General features: G+C 28.6%; 1 protein-coding gene across 3 annotated transcripts; it reads left to right on the top strand.

The window, feature by feature from the left end:
• The first annotated feature begins 113 nt into the window (after positions 1 to 113).
• On the top strand, positions 114 to 8,521 carry LOC107452695 (myosin regulatory light chain sqh). 3 transcript variants are annotated; one of them, XM_043046470.2, is made up of 4 exons: positions 114 to 233; positions 906 to 1,106; positions 3,962 to 4,191; positions 8,221 to 8,521. In XM_043046470.2, the coding sequence occupies exons 2-4, from the start codon at positions 920 to 922 to the stop codon at positions 8,326 to 8,328; spliced, it is 525 nt and encodes a 174-aa protein (XP_042902404.1). In that variant the 5' UTR covers positions 114 to 233; positions 906 to 919; the 3' UTR covers positions 8,329 to 8,521. The 3 variants fall into 3 exon arrangements, with proteins under 3 accessions (XP_042902404.1, XP_042902405.1, XP_071037644.1); XM_043046471.2 differs by having other exon boundaries at positions 165 to 405; XM_071181543.1 differs by lacking the exon at positions 114 to 233 and adding an exon at positions 690 to 779.
• The last annotated feature ends 8,936 nt before the right edge of the window (positions 8,522 to 17,457 follow it).

The following is a 17,457-nucleotide window of genomic DNA, read 5'->3' as shown; positions in this document are numbered from 1 at the left end:
TAAGCAAATTAGTTCATATTTCGTTATTAATTAGTATTAAATCTTCTCTTGGTTATTTAAATATTTATTGATTTGCTAAGGAAAATTACATTTTATGATAAAGTTTGTTATGCAACCAATTAAATGGCAGCACAAAACTTCTTAATTGGTTTCGGAAGAATAGCGTCTGCTGTAAGGAATTTTTTGTTGTGGTTGTGACGCTGTTTGACCTCACTGCATTCATTCCTAAAAGGGTAATCAAAACTTTTATAGGGGATTTCCTTTTTTGGTTTTGCTCTAGTTATTGTAATATCAACTTTCATTATAACTCACATTTTCTGTATATTATTTACGAGCTACCATAGAGACGATCAAACCTGAATTTTTATATTTGCTTGATAATCTTCTATCCTGTTTTAAAAATTCGTAAGTTAAAATAGTTTAGAGTAGAACTTAAAGATAAATTTTTACTGGTATCTAACTACAATTTACTTTTATTATTTAATAGTTTAAGCATACAATCTGTATTAAGATATTCTTTTGACAATGTGTTACTATATTTAGTAGATGATGAGACGGCTTTACTTTTAAGAGTTTCCATGGAAAAAGTTTCATTCACCTTTGTTTCACGAAAGAATACAACATGGCTCTTGTTCAACATGGAATATTGCCAGCTATTGTGACTTAAAGTGACGCAATATGTGCATTATGAATAAAGAACTGTTGCTCTTGCAATACTACTTTACTTTATTTTTATTTCACTTTTTCTTTATTTCACCTTGTATCGGTTTTACGAAATCGTAAAAACATTATACTTTTATTGTTATTATTTCTGTTTTCATAATTATTACTTTTGTTTTCTTAATTATTTCTTTTGTTTCGATTATTATGACTTTTGTTTTTATTAATGTATATTATGTTTTTAGATTAAAAAGAAAACATGTCAAGTCGTAAAGCAAAAGGCAGAAGTACTACAAAACGAAGAGCTCAGCGAGCAACTTCCAATGTTTTTGCGATATTTGATCAAGCTCAAATTCAAGAGTTTAAGGAAGCTTTTAACATGATTGATCAGAACCGTGATGGTTTTATTGACAAAGAGGACTTGCATGATACTCTGGCATCCTTAGGTAAATTTATTTCAATAATTTAATCCTTTTTTTTTACATTTTATTGTTTACATCACCCATTTAATTTTAAAACCTTTTTATAAACAAGTACTCTTGCTTGAAAAGTTTTTGTTATTTGTTCATTATAAAGGGTTGCTGAAATTTATTTACTCAGTACTTGAGTACCTACATTAAGATATTAGGTTTTATGACCATCGTTAATGAATAAGTACCTGTTGCTCTTGTGTACCTTCTTATGGTTCTACTTTTTGTTTTAGGCAAATTAATGTTGTTTTTTTTAATAGATTTATACATTTGCAGTCTAAAAAGGCTTTAGTATATGTAATTAGTTTAAGCATTAGAACTAGTATTCAAAGGAATTATCTTCTAATATTTGAAAGAACTGATTGTATGTTAAACGGAACCAATTATATATTTAAAAAACCAATTAATAATTAAAAGGAGCCAATATTTACTTTTATCTCTTATCTATTGTTTCACTGTTGTTTTTAATTTTTTTAATAAAGCTGATTGATCAAAATCATTTTTAATGTGATACACTATTAAATTTCTAACCCCTATTTAATTTATTTTCTCTTAGCTTTAAAGCTATTTTGTGTAAAAATTTTAATATTTAACTTAGGACTAAACATGTAGCTCTTCATTAAAAAATAAATAGATTCTATTCCCTTCTAAAAGGTCAAGAAAACTGAGATGGGCACAGTAGGCCTTGGCCCTCAATGGGCTGTCGCGCCACTGAGTTTACTTTTTTTATTCCCTTCTATAGACCTTCAACTATGCCTTTCTAGTTTCAAAGTTAAACCCATTAATGTATAACTTCAAAATTAGAAATGCTGACACTTGATTTTGGTATCTAAGGAAGAAAAGAAAAAAAAACACTGGAAACTAAAACTACATTTCACTTGATCACATCTCAGATACATAATTAGGTTTTAAAATAAAAAAATTTTATTGTGTAGACAAAAATACTGTTTTTACCTATTAGTTATTAGTCCAATTGACTTGTTTTAGTTTAATTTAATTAAAGATAAAAAGTATATCGAGTTCATGTATGTCTGGTTAAACAATTTCTAGTAAAGCATAAATTATAAAGATGTACTCTTTTTACTTAGAAGTAAAACCTTTATATATTCCAGGGGTGGCCAAGCTCCTTGATAATCGAGCCATTTTTCAAAATTTGAAATTTTTCGCGAGCCGCAATTAAATACATAGTACAAAATATGTGTATTGAATTTGAATATTAAAAATTAAATGCATTTTACTTCTCTTGATAATTCTTTAAAATTTGGTGAATAATTGGTGACAGCACTCTCATAATTCTTTGATATGCTGGTCAGTTAATATTGATCAGTGTTTGGTTTTTACGAATTTTAAAGTGTAATAAAATAATTCACATCAGTATGTTGGTCCGAATATTAAAATAATTCAACAAGCAGCCTTTTTTAATTTAGGATGCTTCAATTCTGTTTTAAATTTCCAAAATTCAGTAATTAACGTCAATTTATATTTTAATTGTAGAGCTTGATCTTCTTGCATCTCTAATGATTGTGAGATGCAGCAAAAAAAAATTAAGTGTCGCCTTGTCAACAATAGTTGTTTGTTTATGTTGCAAAATGTCATTGCGGATTTTACTTTTTCTTAGAAAATAAGAATAAATTATTGGTAGATCATGTTAATCGGTCTGGAGTTGGTCAATTACGCCACTATTTATGTTCGTTCACGCAGTTTTCAATGAGTCATATCATTCTTAACTTGGACGGAAATGAAATTTGTTACAATGTAGCACTTTGTCTTTCATATTTGTTGTCAGTAATTTAAAAGACATTTTGAAACACGTACAGAATGATAATAGTTTTTTTAAAAATATAATAGCACAAAAATGAAAGGGGAACTCCGGTACATTTATCGAGAGCTACAAATAATCCTTCAAAGAGTTGCATGTGGCTCGCGAGTTGTCCCCCCCCCCCCTGATATATTCTTTAGTAATAGTTCTATGAACAGTTATAGTATAGTTCTGTCTAGTCAACGTGAAAAACACTCTATTTTTCTAATCTGAAGATTCTAGATAGCCAATAAAGCTCTTCTATGGGGAAAAGTTAAACTTCAGATATCAATGTTGGACCTAAACTACTACATTCAAAAGTTTCCCCTTATTACTAGTTATTCCCCTTATTACAAGTTATTCCCCTTATTACAAGTTATTTTGCATATAACTACTTGGGAACTGGCTTAAATATGTAGTATTTTGTCAATTATTAAACAAACAGAATTTAAAAGCAAATATGGGTACTTAAAAATGGACTGCTAGGTTTTTTTTTTCTTTTCATATAAATGGTCTTAAAACAAATCTTTTAATGGGCCAGGCATTTTAGAATAACATTAAAAAATTATTTGCTTAGATTTTAGAAAATTGATTTGAATTGTTTGTTGTTCTGGGAGCTCAATTTTTTAGGGGTCAGGAAAATGTGCCTAAAAGGTAAAAAATCTAACACACATTTGAATAATGGACAAAATCTATTTTTGTTCATTTTGAGACACAGATCCTGAATTCTGATAATTGCATTATTTTTCTATTTTATTAGATGTGTGATGCGTTATGATAGGCAGTAGAAATAGGCTACATGTGTACTAGTTTTAAATTAAGATAGGAGTAACTTAATTTGATATAAAAGTGTGACTAACTTCTTGTTTTAATAACTCATCATTCAAATAAGGTTCAATCAGTTAAAGAAAAATATGCAACTTAAATACTCAATCATGCTATATAACATAATTGAGTATTTAAGTTGCATATTTTTCTTTAATAATTGATTATTTTGTATACCATTAAAATTTATTTTCCATATTTCCTACAGGAAAAAATCCTGCAGATGATTTTTTGGAAGGGATGATGAATGAAGCTCCAGGTCCCATCAACTTCACAATGTTTCTTACTCTATTTGGAGAACGTCTCCAGGGAACTGATCCTGAAGATGTTATCAAAAATGCATTTGCTTGTTTTGATGAGGATAATAATGGCATTCTTCATGAAGACAAATTAAGAGAGCTTTTATCTACCATGGGGGAAAGATTTTCTGAAGAAGACGTAAGGGATTTGAAATTTTCTAATATTGACTTTAAATTACTTCATTTATCATTGATACTAATAGCTCTTTTACTTTATTTTTTTTCCCCTAGCTCTGTATAAGAATTTTTCATATTTGTGTTGTGTTGTATTCAAAATTCATCAAAGTGTTCAATACTCTAACTTGTTGAGACTGTTGTATTTATAATTCTTGGGGGTATTCAAAAATATATTCATTAAATTTTTACAGAATTTTTGGAAACAAAGTCTGGGCACTTTAAACTAAAGAAGCAGATTGAATTTTGATTTTCATACTTTCACAAAAGACATTGGATTCTTGTTATATTTATAAAAGGTAGTCAGAAAAAAAATAGAACACTAGTAACTAAGGGAAAATAGAATTCATAAAGAATTGTTAAAATCATTAATACATTTATCCCTCTGGAAAATTGAGACCATCATTTCTAATTTTTAAGAGAGAGCCAGGTTTCTGACAAATACATAATCTCAACCGTTCTTGCTTGTTATTAGTTGCAGGAAATCTAATTCAGTTTCCATTGTTAGATTTGCCTTTTGCTCTCAAATTCTAAATAATCTCACCACATTTTGTTAACTGTGGCCATAGAAATAAAGAAGGCTTCTATATTGTTGATAGTGATGATATGTGACAAAAAGGCCCACTCTTTCACCATAGCAAATGATTCAAGCATGCAGCCATTCTGTTAACTTTTTGTCCCTTCATCAGTTGATTAACCCACTTAGCAAGAATTTTGCACAATTGTATATGATCTTTGATAATTACCTGTCTGAACAAGTATTTCATTATCAGTGATTTGCCTGTTTTCGGAAATCAGATGATATAGTACACATAATCACATCCAGCAAAATAGCCTGTCCTGCTTGCTAATAGAATTGCTATGATAAGCATTCTTCACCAAGTCACTTATGATACTCATACGTGAGCAAATAGTGTTCACCATTCACATCAGACACGCAGTGATTAATTTTGCATGTTTCAATGCTCTTAGTCACCAAAAAGCCAACCACATCTTTCTGCTTTTCTTTGCTTGTCTCTATTTTCTGTACTGGATAAACACGCTTTTCACTGCGCTTATCTCTTTAGCCATGAAGGAACACTATGCAAAACTTTGAATTTCTCTTACCCTAGAAAGGGCAATATCAATATGTAGCAACAATAATGATAACTTTAAGGAGGAATTTTTTTAATTGTGGGTGTTAGGTTTTCATTGGAATGCCTTTATATTATGTTTAAACTAATTATCTTGCAAGCATAAACTTACTGTAAAATGATATTTCAAATATATTGAAATGTTATTTACAGACAGTTTTAATGTACAGTCAACCCCGATACCCAACCCCGATTTGGAGGAATACCATCGATTCCAGCCAAATCTATGCTTATTAAGCGGGTTATTCGATTAAAAGGGGAGTGCTATAATCAATCTTAAATTCTGAATTTTTGTGAAATTTTACTTTTTAATGTCATTTAATGCGTAGTGTAGCGTTTTGATTAAATAAACTCAGTTTTATGATCAATAAATAATTATAATTAAAACTTTCTGCCTTAGTATCATTAAAAAATATCATTTGAAGTTACATAAAAATAAATCAATGTTGGTGAATCATGTTGGAACTAAAATATTATTTGATCCCATCCGAAAAATTCTACAATTGAAGACTGTTTTTTGTACCCGTTTAATTCGTCAATTTATAAAAATTAAATTTTCCCTTTTAGTTTCTACTAAAATTTTCATGACTTGTACTTTCAAACACATTCAGAATTTTTTTTTTTTTAAATCTTCGAAACTTGAGAAATTCTTAATTAATGCGCTAATTTAGTTGGGGATTTTTTTGAAATTTATTAATTCTAAGATTCATTGTTTTTTTGTTTTTTTTTTCAATTAATTTAAATTCTTTTCGCTCTCAACTTGCAACCCACTCAAAATCATTCACAGGATTAAGCAATTATTCTACTTAAGAGAAAACAGTCTTTAAATTAGTGTATTAGGTTTTTAAAACTTAATAATGCATCAAGAGGGGACCACAAGTCTTGACCTAAAAACAAATCACTCTATCCCTTTTTCACATACTAAATTATGTGCGAGTGAAGTAAGTCAAAGAGGAGTAAAACACCCTTCGTTTAACTACAATGTATAACTGGCAGCAAGATTTGATTAATTTTTCAACTTCATCCCAAACACCTACTAATGAATAAGAAGTCCCTATTGAAATTACCATCTTGTATCCTTATCTTAAAAAGGGAAATTGTATTTTAGCTGGTGAAACATTTCTCAAAATAAACGAATTTTTTCCTTTCAGTACCACTTCTTTATGCAATTAAGCGGGGGCAAAAAACAACAAATAACCGCTTAAACGGAGAAATTTAACATTAGTTTAATGTAAAATTATTTGGTTCCATTAAATTTTATTTGTATAAGCGGGTTATTGGATTATCCGAGGGGCGATTAAGTGGGGACGATTACTATTTATATGCACCTTGATTTAATAGAATAAATTACATGTATCAAACCAATTATAGTAGAACCCCGATTGTCCATGTGTATTGTAAAGAGTTCAAAAATTATATTGCACTTGATTAGTTTCTGATTTTTCCTTTAAAATGTATAACTAAACACTTTTATGTATGAACAATTTTATGAAGCAGGTATGTATTTATACCATTGATTATTTCAGTGATTTATGTATGGAACAAAGATTTCTGTTATACGCTTAAAATACACGTGTATGAATACATATCTCCATCTTGCTTTTTAAGTTTTTTGGATTATCCATGATTTTTCTGTGTCTACTGTGATCCATGATCTACTGTGATCTAGCCTCACAATTCCTTGGATAATCGCAGTTCTACAGTAGCTTAAAAATGCTTTGGAACACGCTGCAACCTAAAAGCATTGACAGCTTAGGCTATATTAACTCCTCTGGTTGGAAGAGTCTGGTTGATCTGGTCTAAGAAAAATATTTTCCGAAATTACAAAAATTTCGCAGTAGTTGAATGCTATGATATATCAAATAAAGAACTTTTAAAAGATGGTTAGTTTAATGTTAAAAACTACAGAAAACTCAGTTATTGCGTGTATATTTTGAATTAATTTTTCATGCATTTCTTGAAAATTATTTTATTGAAGTTTCCAGAAAAAAGTATATGACTATTTCTGGAAGTTCCATTATTTTCAAAAAAGTTAAACAGTTCTTTTGTTAAAAAATTGCATGTAGATAAGCAGTGAAGAGAAATAACGTTCAATCATTTTTATTATCTGCTATGAATCATACAACCAGTTGCAGTCTAGGGGCTAGTATGATTGCTAAGTATTAATATGGTGATTGCAATTGCTAACAGATTTCGCTATGCAATAGATTCTACAGGTATCTTCTGATGTTTTGGTTACTCATTTGTCTATGTACATATACATAACCAGATTTTTATTTAAGCAGAATTTGAGAGAAATAAAGAAAGAGAAATTGAACCACCATAGTTCGCATCTGAAGACATGAAATTTTTGATGAAAAATTGCTAACTTTGTGGCGTTTAATTCATGATGTCCTTTTCATTTTTAATAATAATGTTCCCTACATTCTCGACGTAAATAAGTTGATCTGTATTGGCAAACAATTCCATTTTAAAAGTACAAAAATGTCCTGCATGAGCACAAAAAAGTTAAGAATATGCTTATTTTTGTCAGCAAAAAGAAAAATTGCCCAAAATCAAAAACAAAATTCTTATATATATTTTAATGCCTCGAGATGAACTGCGAAAAATTTTTACTTTGAGTCTTTACAGAAAAAGCTAATAATATTTATACTGAACAAAATAATCTTATTTGATGCATTCTGTAATAAAAAATTATCATTATTATTATGCATAATTATAAAACATCATAATTACTATGCATAAACAAATATAATAGCATACTTTCAAATTTTTTCATGTTAATGTTTTTAATTTAACATTTTGTTTTTATGATCTTTCACTTAATGTGCTTTACAATTTTTATTTATCTTAAATTTTAGATTGATGAAATGTATCGAGAAGCACCAATTGACAAAAATGGGATGTTTAACTACCTGGAATTCACCCGCATTTTAAAACATGGTGCTAAAGAAAAAGATGAGGATTAAGTCACCATTCTTGAGAACCGATTCTTTACTGCATTTAATTTATACTTTTGTACAATTTTCTATGCAATTTAAATTTATACTAGATTTTATTACATTTTAAGAATCTCAAGCAGATAATATTTGTCTTGTTACAAAATTTTTTAGTGGCAATATAAAGCTGTTGTTATATTTAATAAATTTTTATAGCTTATAATTTCTGTATTCTTTTGCATTATTTTACATTTTAAGCGACATGAGATCATTTTAACAATTTTTCTGTTTTCTACTTCATTGCTCAAACCTGACATGTTTCTCATCATTTTTAATTCTATGCAATAATCATATTTCTGCCTTAATGTATTTTCAAACTATATAACGAGAACACACTGAGTATATGTCTTACAAGCATACATATGTCTTACAAAGAGCAAATAATATTTGTTTTTATACGTTTATATATCTATATTAATCTGTGAAATGAGAATCCTTTATTTTTTAATCATCAAATAGTGCATGTTGTTTAATATTTTTTATTATTGACCATTAATTTTTTTAATTTATTTTATTAAAGATATTTTTTCTTATTCACATAGGTTATTTTACATGTGATTGTTTTTAAAACTGATACTTTTAATTTTAACGCCAAATTTTATTTTGAGTGTTGACTCATTTTTAAGTCCCTCTCGATAAATAAATTCTTGCCTCTCATGTAAACATCTTGAAAAAACTCACATTCTTACTGTTTTAGAATTTATGCAAGTTTTCATCCTGGAAAATACTAAGAGTTAATTGTGCTCTATTTTTCACAATTTTTAGTACTGCCAATTTCACTGATGGTTTAACCAGCATATTACTAAATAACACTGTGACAGAATTGCAGTGACACGGCAATATTGTTGCAGAACGTTACAGTGTTCTTGTAGAAAGATTTTTCTTTTGAAAAGTAACAAAAAATTTAATTAAAGTTCTGTTAAAAATTGTTGGTACTGAATTTTTTTTTTTGCTGAACCCTGTGTTCCTAAGAAACTGGAAAAAATATAGCTAATTGAGATACACTTCATTGATTTAACNATCATAAACTCAAGAAAGAAAGACATATTTGTAAATTTTAATTACTTCTGCAGGTCATTATAGGTATGTGTAAAATTTTAAATATATTTTAAGTAAACTAAGAAATTTTGAGAAAAAGGAAAAAAAAACTTGTTTAAATTTTTTTCAATTTAAACTGTTTTTTTTTTTTTTTAAAAAAACTTGTGAAATTTTCCAGAATTTTGACTTTGGCTCACAATCACCCCTGATAATATGTCTGGGTTGTTGTTTAGTCATTGTGTATCAGTCACTTCAATGTCTGTATTGGCCTAAACTTTTGCTGAAACAATTAATATTGCTTATTTTTAACATGTGTAAAAGTATCTCTAGTTTTACACTGCATAAAGTTTTTAATGTTTGTAAAAATAGCTTTATTCTATAAACCCTAGAGTTTTTAATACCTTATGTTAAATTAATACCTTAAGTCTTGGAATACTTGGCTTGAAATGGAGCTAAATGATTAAACTTAGATGATTTTAAGTTATTGTAGCCCTTGTGGAACTTAAGATAAATTTAATTAAGAACATGCTCTAGGCAGTTAGAAAAAAAGAAATTCTTTAAATTTTTAAGTATATTGTTTTTTTATGTTAAAGTTTGAAAATACAGCACATAACTATAGCATATTTTAAAAGTGCGGCATATATTTTTATTGTTAAAGTTAAGAATTTTTTATCAACAATATGAAGGTAGATTTCATATTTTTTATTTTAAAAAAAAAAAATTCGTATTAAGTCATTTCATGTAGCATTTTATTACATTTTGAATAACAATATTTATTAAATAGTTTATAATTTTTATACTATATATAATTATTATTTTTTTTAATTGATGAATATTTAAAAAGAATTTTGTATCCTTCTTAAAAGCATTGTGAAAGTAGATTATTTCTATACTTTATCATTCAATGATGATATTGAAGTTCTTAGACTGACTGACTTATTGAAAAATTAATAAAAGAAACACAGAATGAGATAAATAAAAAAATACATTGTTTTCTGCATAAGAACATAGATAATAATAGATTCCATAAAGTTTCAAAATTAGTTACAAAATTTATCGACAAATGACCTTGCTAATTAATAAAAGCTTTTAAACTGTGTTTTTAAAATAGCCATGTTTGTAACAACATTGAGGTCTGAGAACAAAATGAACATGCTCTATTTTTATTTTGAATAGTCTGACATGCTGCAGAATAATGTTAAATATTTTTAACAGGCAATGCCATTTGTTGGTAAGCTTTACGACTTTATGAGAATGTAAAACCTAGTTAACCATAGATTTCTATATCTTTTCATTTAATTATATTTTAAAATCTCTTCTCATTTTTGGAACCTTTGATATCATCCTTTTATAAGGACAATATTATATGCTTGCAACTAATCGAAAATGGCAAACATTACAAACCAGAATATTTACTTTACAAGAGGAGTAATAAGCGTTATTCTAGGATTTCAACAACAACACATTTCTGTATGTTGCCAATCTTTATTTCATCATCTGTTTTTGCATCAAATGTAGTTTCTAGATAGTTTTATTACTTTGAATATGTAATATCAAGAGTTTTATTTTGAGTTTGACGATAGCTTTGAAGAATCATTTTAGACCCTTTTATTTTTATGTTTCACCGAGAACTAATTAAAAAACATATTGGTTTGAAAATTATAAATCTTCTCAAACATAATTATATTTTTATTCTTTAAAAATATTTATTGCAATGAATTTTAAAAAAATATTGAGTTAAGCCTAATGATAAAAGCAGAATGATTTATTGTGCTTAGAAATTAGTATGGCTTGTTTTTACTTGAAACAGGACTTAATTTGACATGGCATAGTAACTAAAACTACCCTTATAAATGAAACATTTTATTAATAGAAAAGAAAGAATTTTTTTTGGTGTAATTGAATATTTGTAGGATAGGCCCACAACTGAATATGTGATGCATGTCTAGTAGCGAAATATAAAAACTTGTAATAATTCCTTTCAATGATTTTCCCAAATTTCTTTATTTTCTTTTTTTAAATATATGAAAATTTTCAAATCTTAATTTCTGCATTTAATTTTTCTATGAAATCATTAAAAATGGAATATGGATTAGTTTCATAGATGTCGTTAACCATTAACAAACTGAAAATATTTTTTTAAAAAAAAACCAACCTAGGTTTGTAGAAATTTCCTGGTCCTACTTTGGCGAGCTCTGTTAATTAATACAATTATATCAGTACTTACATTGTAATAAAATGTTTTTTATTATTTTTTTATTGATTGATTTTCGTTTTTAAGAAAGATAAATAATTACCACTGTCACTGGCGGTATTGTATGCTCGATGGTATGCTGGTGGTATTGTAAACTATCATACTGTTTTTAAGGTCCTTAATTTTTCAAAAAAAGTGCTTAATTTTTGCTTTTTTTAAAGAGTGGGAACCCTGTTGCTTGGCATTAAATGCTAAGGCACAGAGCGAAAAAAAATTGGTGAAAATTAAAAACTTGAAACAAAAGCTTTCGTACATTAAGGAGGAATTTATTATATATTTCGTACATAAGGAGGAATTTATTGATTCATATATTTATATGAATCAATAATTTAAAAAGACAAAAAAAGAGTAACCCTTAACAGCTTCAATGTGCAATTTTTTTTTGTTTCTAGTTCGCATTAGTTTGTGTTTCAGATACACTGTTCAGTAAAAAATTTTAATTTTTCTAAGAAAAGTCACATTGCACAAAGAAATCTTGCAACTTTTTTCGTTTATTATTATTATTACTAGTTGAATACATACTTGTTTTTCTTTTTGCAATAAAACTAAATAAGCAATGAATTTGTAATGATCAACATTACGAAATCATGCACAAAATTGAAAGAAATGTGTGGACACAACTAGTTAACTTAAAAAAATACCAGTTTTTTTTAAAAATTATTCTATCAGTTTTGCTTTACCAGTCTGCCAGAATATTTTATACCACTTTTGCCTTTCCTGACGACTTTACGTTATTGGATTAAGCAAAACATTTTTTAGAAATTCGTCTTCTTAAAATAAAGATTAACACAGTTCAGTATCATTCGGCATAATTTTACCCGAGACCAACTCCTTATAGTCAAAATTTACAGTAATCAACAATTTTCTCCGATACTTATCCCATCCCGTAGACTGTAAAAAAACTATTTCCCCAGTACTCATAGTAGGTAGAGTGATATGTATATAGTACATACAAAAACAGCACCAATTAACATAATTATCTGTTATACATATTATCAAAAATTTTTCTTTCGGATTACTACGTTTTAAATTGTGAATAAGAAGAGGGTCATCAATTAATAATATTTAAACAAAATTAATTGCTGAACCCCGTATAATATTTTGTCCCACAGTGGACTGATCATCCCAGTAAACACCGAAGTCAAGGATCAATTTGATCAGCCTGCGTAGGAACCGAGGATGCGCGGTGTCGTCCTCGTAAAACTGTTCTACCATAAAGTGCTCGACTTCGCGCGTAGGTTGTTGTGCTACCAAAGCAGGGAAGCCATCCTCTCTGCATAGGATTAAAATAGCGATGGCATATCATCGGTTTCATCCTTAGGAATGTTTCCCCGACCGTCGCCACAAGCTTATTGTGCGACGGAAATAAAGTATCTACCTACCTATCTTATAATATTAAAATATTAAGTGTTAAATCCTTAATGATAAGCGTACAATGGCTACTGACAAAACTAATGGCTACTTTTTTTATAAAAATCGGCATGGCTCAGCGGAGTAAGATTAGGTCTTCATATGAATGAATCTGAGAGATAGATGGTTAAATTTTATTTTGCTCCTTGCCAGCAAGGATTGCAGTGCTGCTGCAAATGATACTTTGGTAGAAACATATCCGAGCTCCATTGGCATCGGGCTAACCAGGAAAGGTTTTTACTCCCATTTTGCGCAAATGCTGATTAATTTCGCTTAAAAGAATTCTTCTTGAACGTGAATGTGACCTTATTCTGGCTAATAAGTAGAAAAAACTGCATATTCATTCAGTGAATTGGTGTTCAACAGCAGAAATTCATGAAATGCGGACTAAATTTGGAAAAATGAGAATCGCGTAACTAATCATGATAACGTAAATTACCACGATAGAAAGAAAAATCTATTTTATAAACATTTTTATAAATTCAAATGTGTCAGTTTTACATCAAAATGCCATTTTTTAATGAAAAATTGAATAATTTGTATTTTAGCAACTATACCTAGATATTTTTATTTTTTTATTATTAAAACTAATAAAATTACTTTTTTTAAATTTCGGCTATACCCGTAGATGTAACGGAAGGACGTAACATTCTTACCACAATCGTCGTTATTTAAAAAAAAAAAAAAAAATTTTAAAATCAAAAATTGCCGAATTCTGGCCAATTGAAGCGATACATACTGGTAAAACATCTACAACACGAAAGTTGAGCTCACGCTGCCTCTGAATCATTTCTCGGATCAGCAAGGCTAGATAAAATTTGATACCAGTTTGTTCTAAATTAAGGTTGTTAAAATTTTATTCTATGCATATAAGCTTAAATATATGCACATTTATTTTATCTTTTCAAACAATGAAAAACATTAAAATTACAATTCTTGTATGTAGAGTATTAGGTTCTTGTTTATAGAGCCGAAACTATAGCAAGTTCAATTTTGTAGCTTTATATGAGTTTTATTCACGTTGCTTTGCTTCAGTTATTCATATTAATTTAAATTATATTAATTTAAAATCTTGGGAATTAAACAAGAGAAACAAATAAGGTTTTGACGAGGAGGGGACGTTACCCCCTAGTTAAATTAAATAGTAAAAAATATTTTTTTAGGTCCATTGGCTACTTTAGTTTCTTATAATTTTGAAATCATCTTCGATTCATAACAAATAAAGGAACAATGATAAAAATATGGTTCCAATAGTTTACGCCATATCTCAACTTTTTAAGCATTGCAAAAATATTTTTGCCCTCAATTTTAAAGCTCGTTTATTCAAAGGAATTCCCATGTAAAAAATTATTTTAATATTTGTCCATTTTTTCTTTATTATTATTTAATTGTTTAATGATCGAAAAGATTTTGAATTGAAGGTGATTTAGGTTTTTATGCCAATTTAATCTACGCAACTTTTAATGGCATAATTTGAAACTAGAAGAGAGTCGGTCGAATAGTTCTTGAGAAATAAAAATTTAAAGGGGATGGCGAAATTACCCAAAATCAAATTACTTTGGTTTAGATTGTTTTCCTGCCTAAAGTAACCGGACCATATTTCTCAGATTGCGGTAACTTCTCATATTTTGTGGGTCAAAAATGTAAATCGTTCGAAAAAATGGTCTGTTCATTCAGAGAAAGTACAATTTTGTGTATGTAATCTGCACTAATTAGTTAGCATATTTAAAATCAGGCTTTCGAAGCATTTAGTCCGGTACGTGAAAATCCGAATTAAAAATAACTAAGGATATTCGTTTTTTTCTTCTTTTTTTCCCCCTCCACATTGTACAAGAGATTCAAAACATAAAAATACCACACACAATTCGTTGTCATGTTATTAACATTTCATAAAAGTAAATTGAATTTTTCCATAAAATTTAGTATATCAATGAAGAAGTTAAATTAATTTGCGACGCTTTTTTAATTATTCTTACAAACTTTTCATTCTATGTCAACACAGATAAGTTTTTAAAAAAAATATCCCATCGTCCTTGAGAATAAATGAATAATAATATGTATACTACATCAATCCAAATTCTTCACCTGGACTAATATGCGCATATCTCCTACCTCACCCTCAATCCTTCTCCTATAGAAATTCATCTGCATCAGAGTACGTATCATATTACGGAGTCGTCAGCGCCACACAGCGGAAGTAGTAGACATTTGAAACCATTTTCAGTCACTACTAATTAGAAATCACCCTTGTTTTCCATGGTAGGGTCGGTTTGGGCAGGTAATGTGGTTCTAGAGGAGAAGAATGGAAATTGCAGAATGAACTAACCGTGACTGAATGACGGTTGGGAAAAGGGGGACATTTATTAGCACATACCCCACCCCCGCAAAGTGTTCTATTCGAAAGCTCGTCATGGTTCAGGTATGCGTTCTGCATCCCATCCGGTACACACGATTCACTCTCAATTTAATAATGAATTCTAGGAATTTGCATAGATAAGAGGAAAGGGTCAAAAGCATTAAAGTAGTATGATGAATTTAATATAATATTATTCGAACTCTCGTCTTTGGTGTGAATTATTGGATCTGAGCTGAAATGCGTCATTGTAGCTTGGGAAGGAGACATGTAATAAATTTATCTGGGTGAAGTGTTTAAACAGGACGAATTCTTAATTTATTAACGCCGATGGGCACCAGTGTCTCTTTTATATACTTTTTCCGGCTTTATAATTGCAAGCAAATATATATTTTGGTATTTTTTAATAATTAAAAACAGTCTCATAGTTACTAAAAAAATCTGCTAGATTATCGGAATTATATTTGTTCTAAAATAAAAAAAAATCATGAAAGCGGTTTGAAAAAAATATATTTTTTTTTTTTCGTTCTTCTTCAAAATTTTATCAATAATTGATTTTGTCAATTAAAGAAATTTCACTGAACTGTTTCTCTTAGACTGAATTACTGCAAATTTGAAAAATTATTGTTTGGAAGTGAGCCATGTTTGGAAGATTTTTCCTTCAAAGCAGAAAAAGACACCAGTGTTTCAGTTTGCATTTCAAAACCGTAAATTATTAAAATGCTACACATAATATTTTCAACTTATTTTGACCTAAATTATTACAAAATAAAAACTAAAAAATAACAGTATAAATAATAAAAATTTTGCATCAAATGGCTAAACATTCAAACATACGTTTTAAATATTATTTCTGTAGGTATAGCATTGCAATCGTACTTGTTTCATTTCATTTTAATTACTTACATTTTTTTATTTTTTTGTACAAAAGTAATCAATACATGTGATATATGTACTTAAAAAAAACCAGCCTAAAGTTGTATATTTAGGCATGAGTTAGTATTTTGTACAATATTTAAAAGCACTACTAATTTATACAATTGAAAGAATATCGGCATTGCTACCGAAGGCAAGAGGTTCGTTAGAGTTAGAATTTTGGAAAAGTATTTGAAAAAGAATTACTCTAAACAATGCTGGTTGGGGCCACAAGGCCTCCATCAATATGTACACGAGAGAAACTTTAATCCAAAGGTACTCGGCCGAAGGTAGAGCAGTGCCTCAATTAGCAGGCAAGACCGTACTTAATGGAGGGGCAGAGAGAGAGAGGGATAATTGACCCAAAAGAAGGGTCAAATTTCCTTACAAAAAATACAATATTTTTTAATAAGCTAAAAAAAAATTTTTTTTAATAATATTTACTTAAAAACAACAAACAACTCTATCACATCTATATAAAGAGTTTTCTAAGTAAAAATTTTGCAATATATGAATGTGGAACTTTTTTCACTTTTTGTGGTTTTGAGGAAGGAGCTTGATATAAATTTCATCCTGGGACCCGTAAAAGCAGGGCCTGATTATCGCCTAGGCCCAATAGGCACGGGCCTAGGGCCCACACTTTCTGTTAGGCCTCAAAAATTAGTAAAAAGTTCACAATATTACTATTTTTTTAAATACTGAAAGAAACAGTTTTTCTCAAAAAATGCACTTTTTTTTCAGATTTTCTTTATATTGTGATAAACCAAACTCTTGTAAACATTCCACTAATCAAATTCGAAAGTACAGCTGAATTTGAATTGGTGCAATTTTTACGTCAACCGCTTAAGTGAATGCACTGAATATGAATGTTAATTTTTTAAAAGTGTTATATTTAAATAAATTATCATTTAAATGTGTTTTTAATTTTTTATGATTAGCCATAATTTTGGCTCTTTTGGATATTTTTTGTGTGCATTTTTTAATACAAATTATAATTAATAACCTTAATATCTTAGCATACATGCTGAACTTATCGTTAAATCTAATGAAAAGTCGGCTGGCTTTGTTTTGGTTTAAGTACTAAATAAAAAAATAATTACAGCTTACAATAAAAAATAATTCTACTAAT

Source organism: Parasteatoda tepidariorum, chromosome 5 (assembly GCF_043381705.1).
Source record: "Parasteatoda tepidariorum isolate YZ-2023 chromosome 5, CAS_Ptep_4.0, whole genome shotgun sequence".
Taxonomy (NCBI): Eukaryota; Metazoa; Arthropoda; class Arachnida; order Araneae; family Theridiidae; genus Parasteatoda; species Parasteatoda tepidariorum.
The sequence above is the reverse complement of the archived record's forward strand: the minus strand, read 5'-3'. Positions and strand labels throughout refer to the sequence as shown.

What these genes read in the sequence shown, in the direction of transcription:
- LOC107452695 (XM_043046470.2), top strand. Translation starts at nt 920, where the DNA reads ATGTCAAGTCGTAAAGCAAAAGGCAGAAGTACTACAAAACGAAGAGCT. An exon ending in TGATACTCTGGCATCCTTAG is followed by an intron (nt 1,107 to 3,961) that starts GTAAATTTATTT and finishes TATTTCCTACAG; the next exon opens with GAAAAAATCCTGCAGATGAT. An exon ending in AAAGATTTTCTGAAGAAGAC is followed by an intron (nt 4,192 to 8,220) that starts GTAAGGGATTTG and finishes CTTAAATTTTAG; the next exon opens with ATTGATGAAATGTATCGAGA.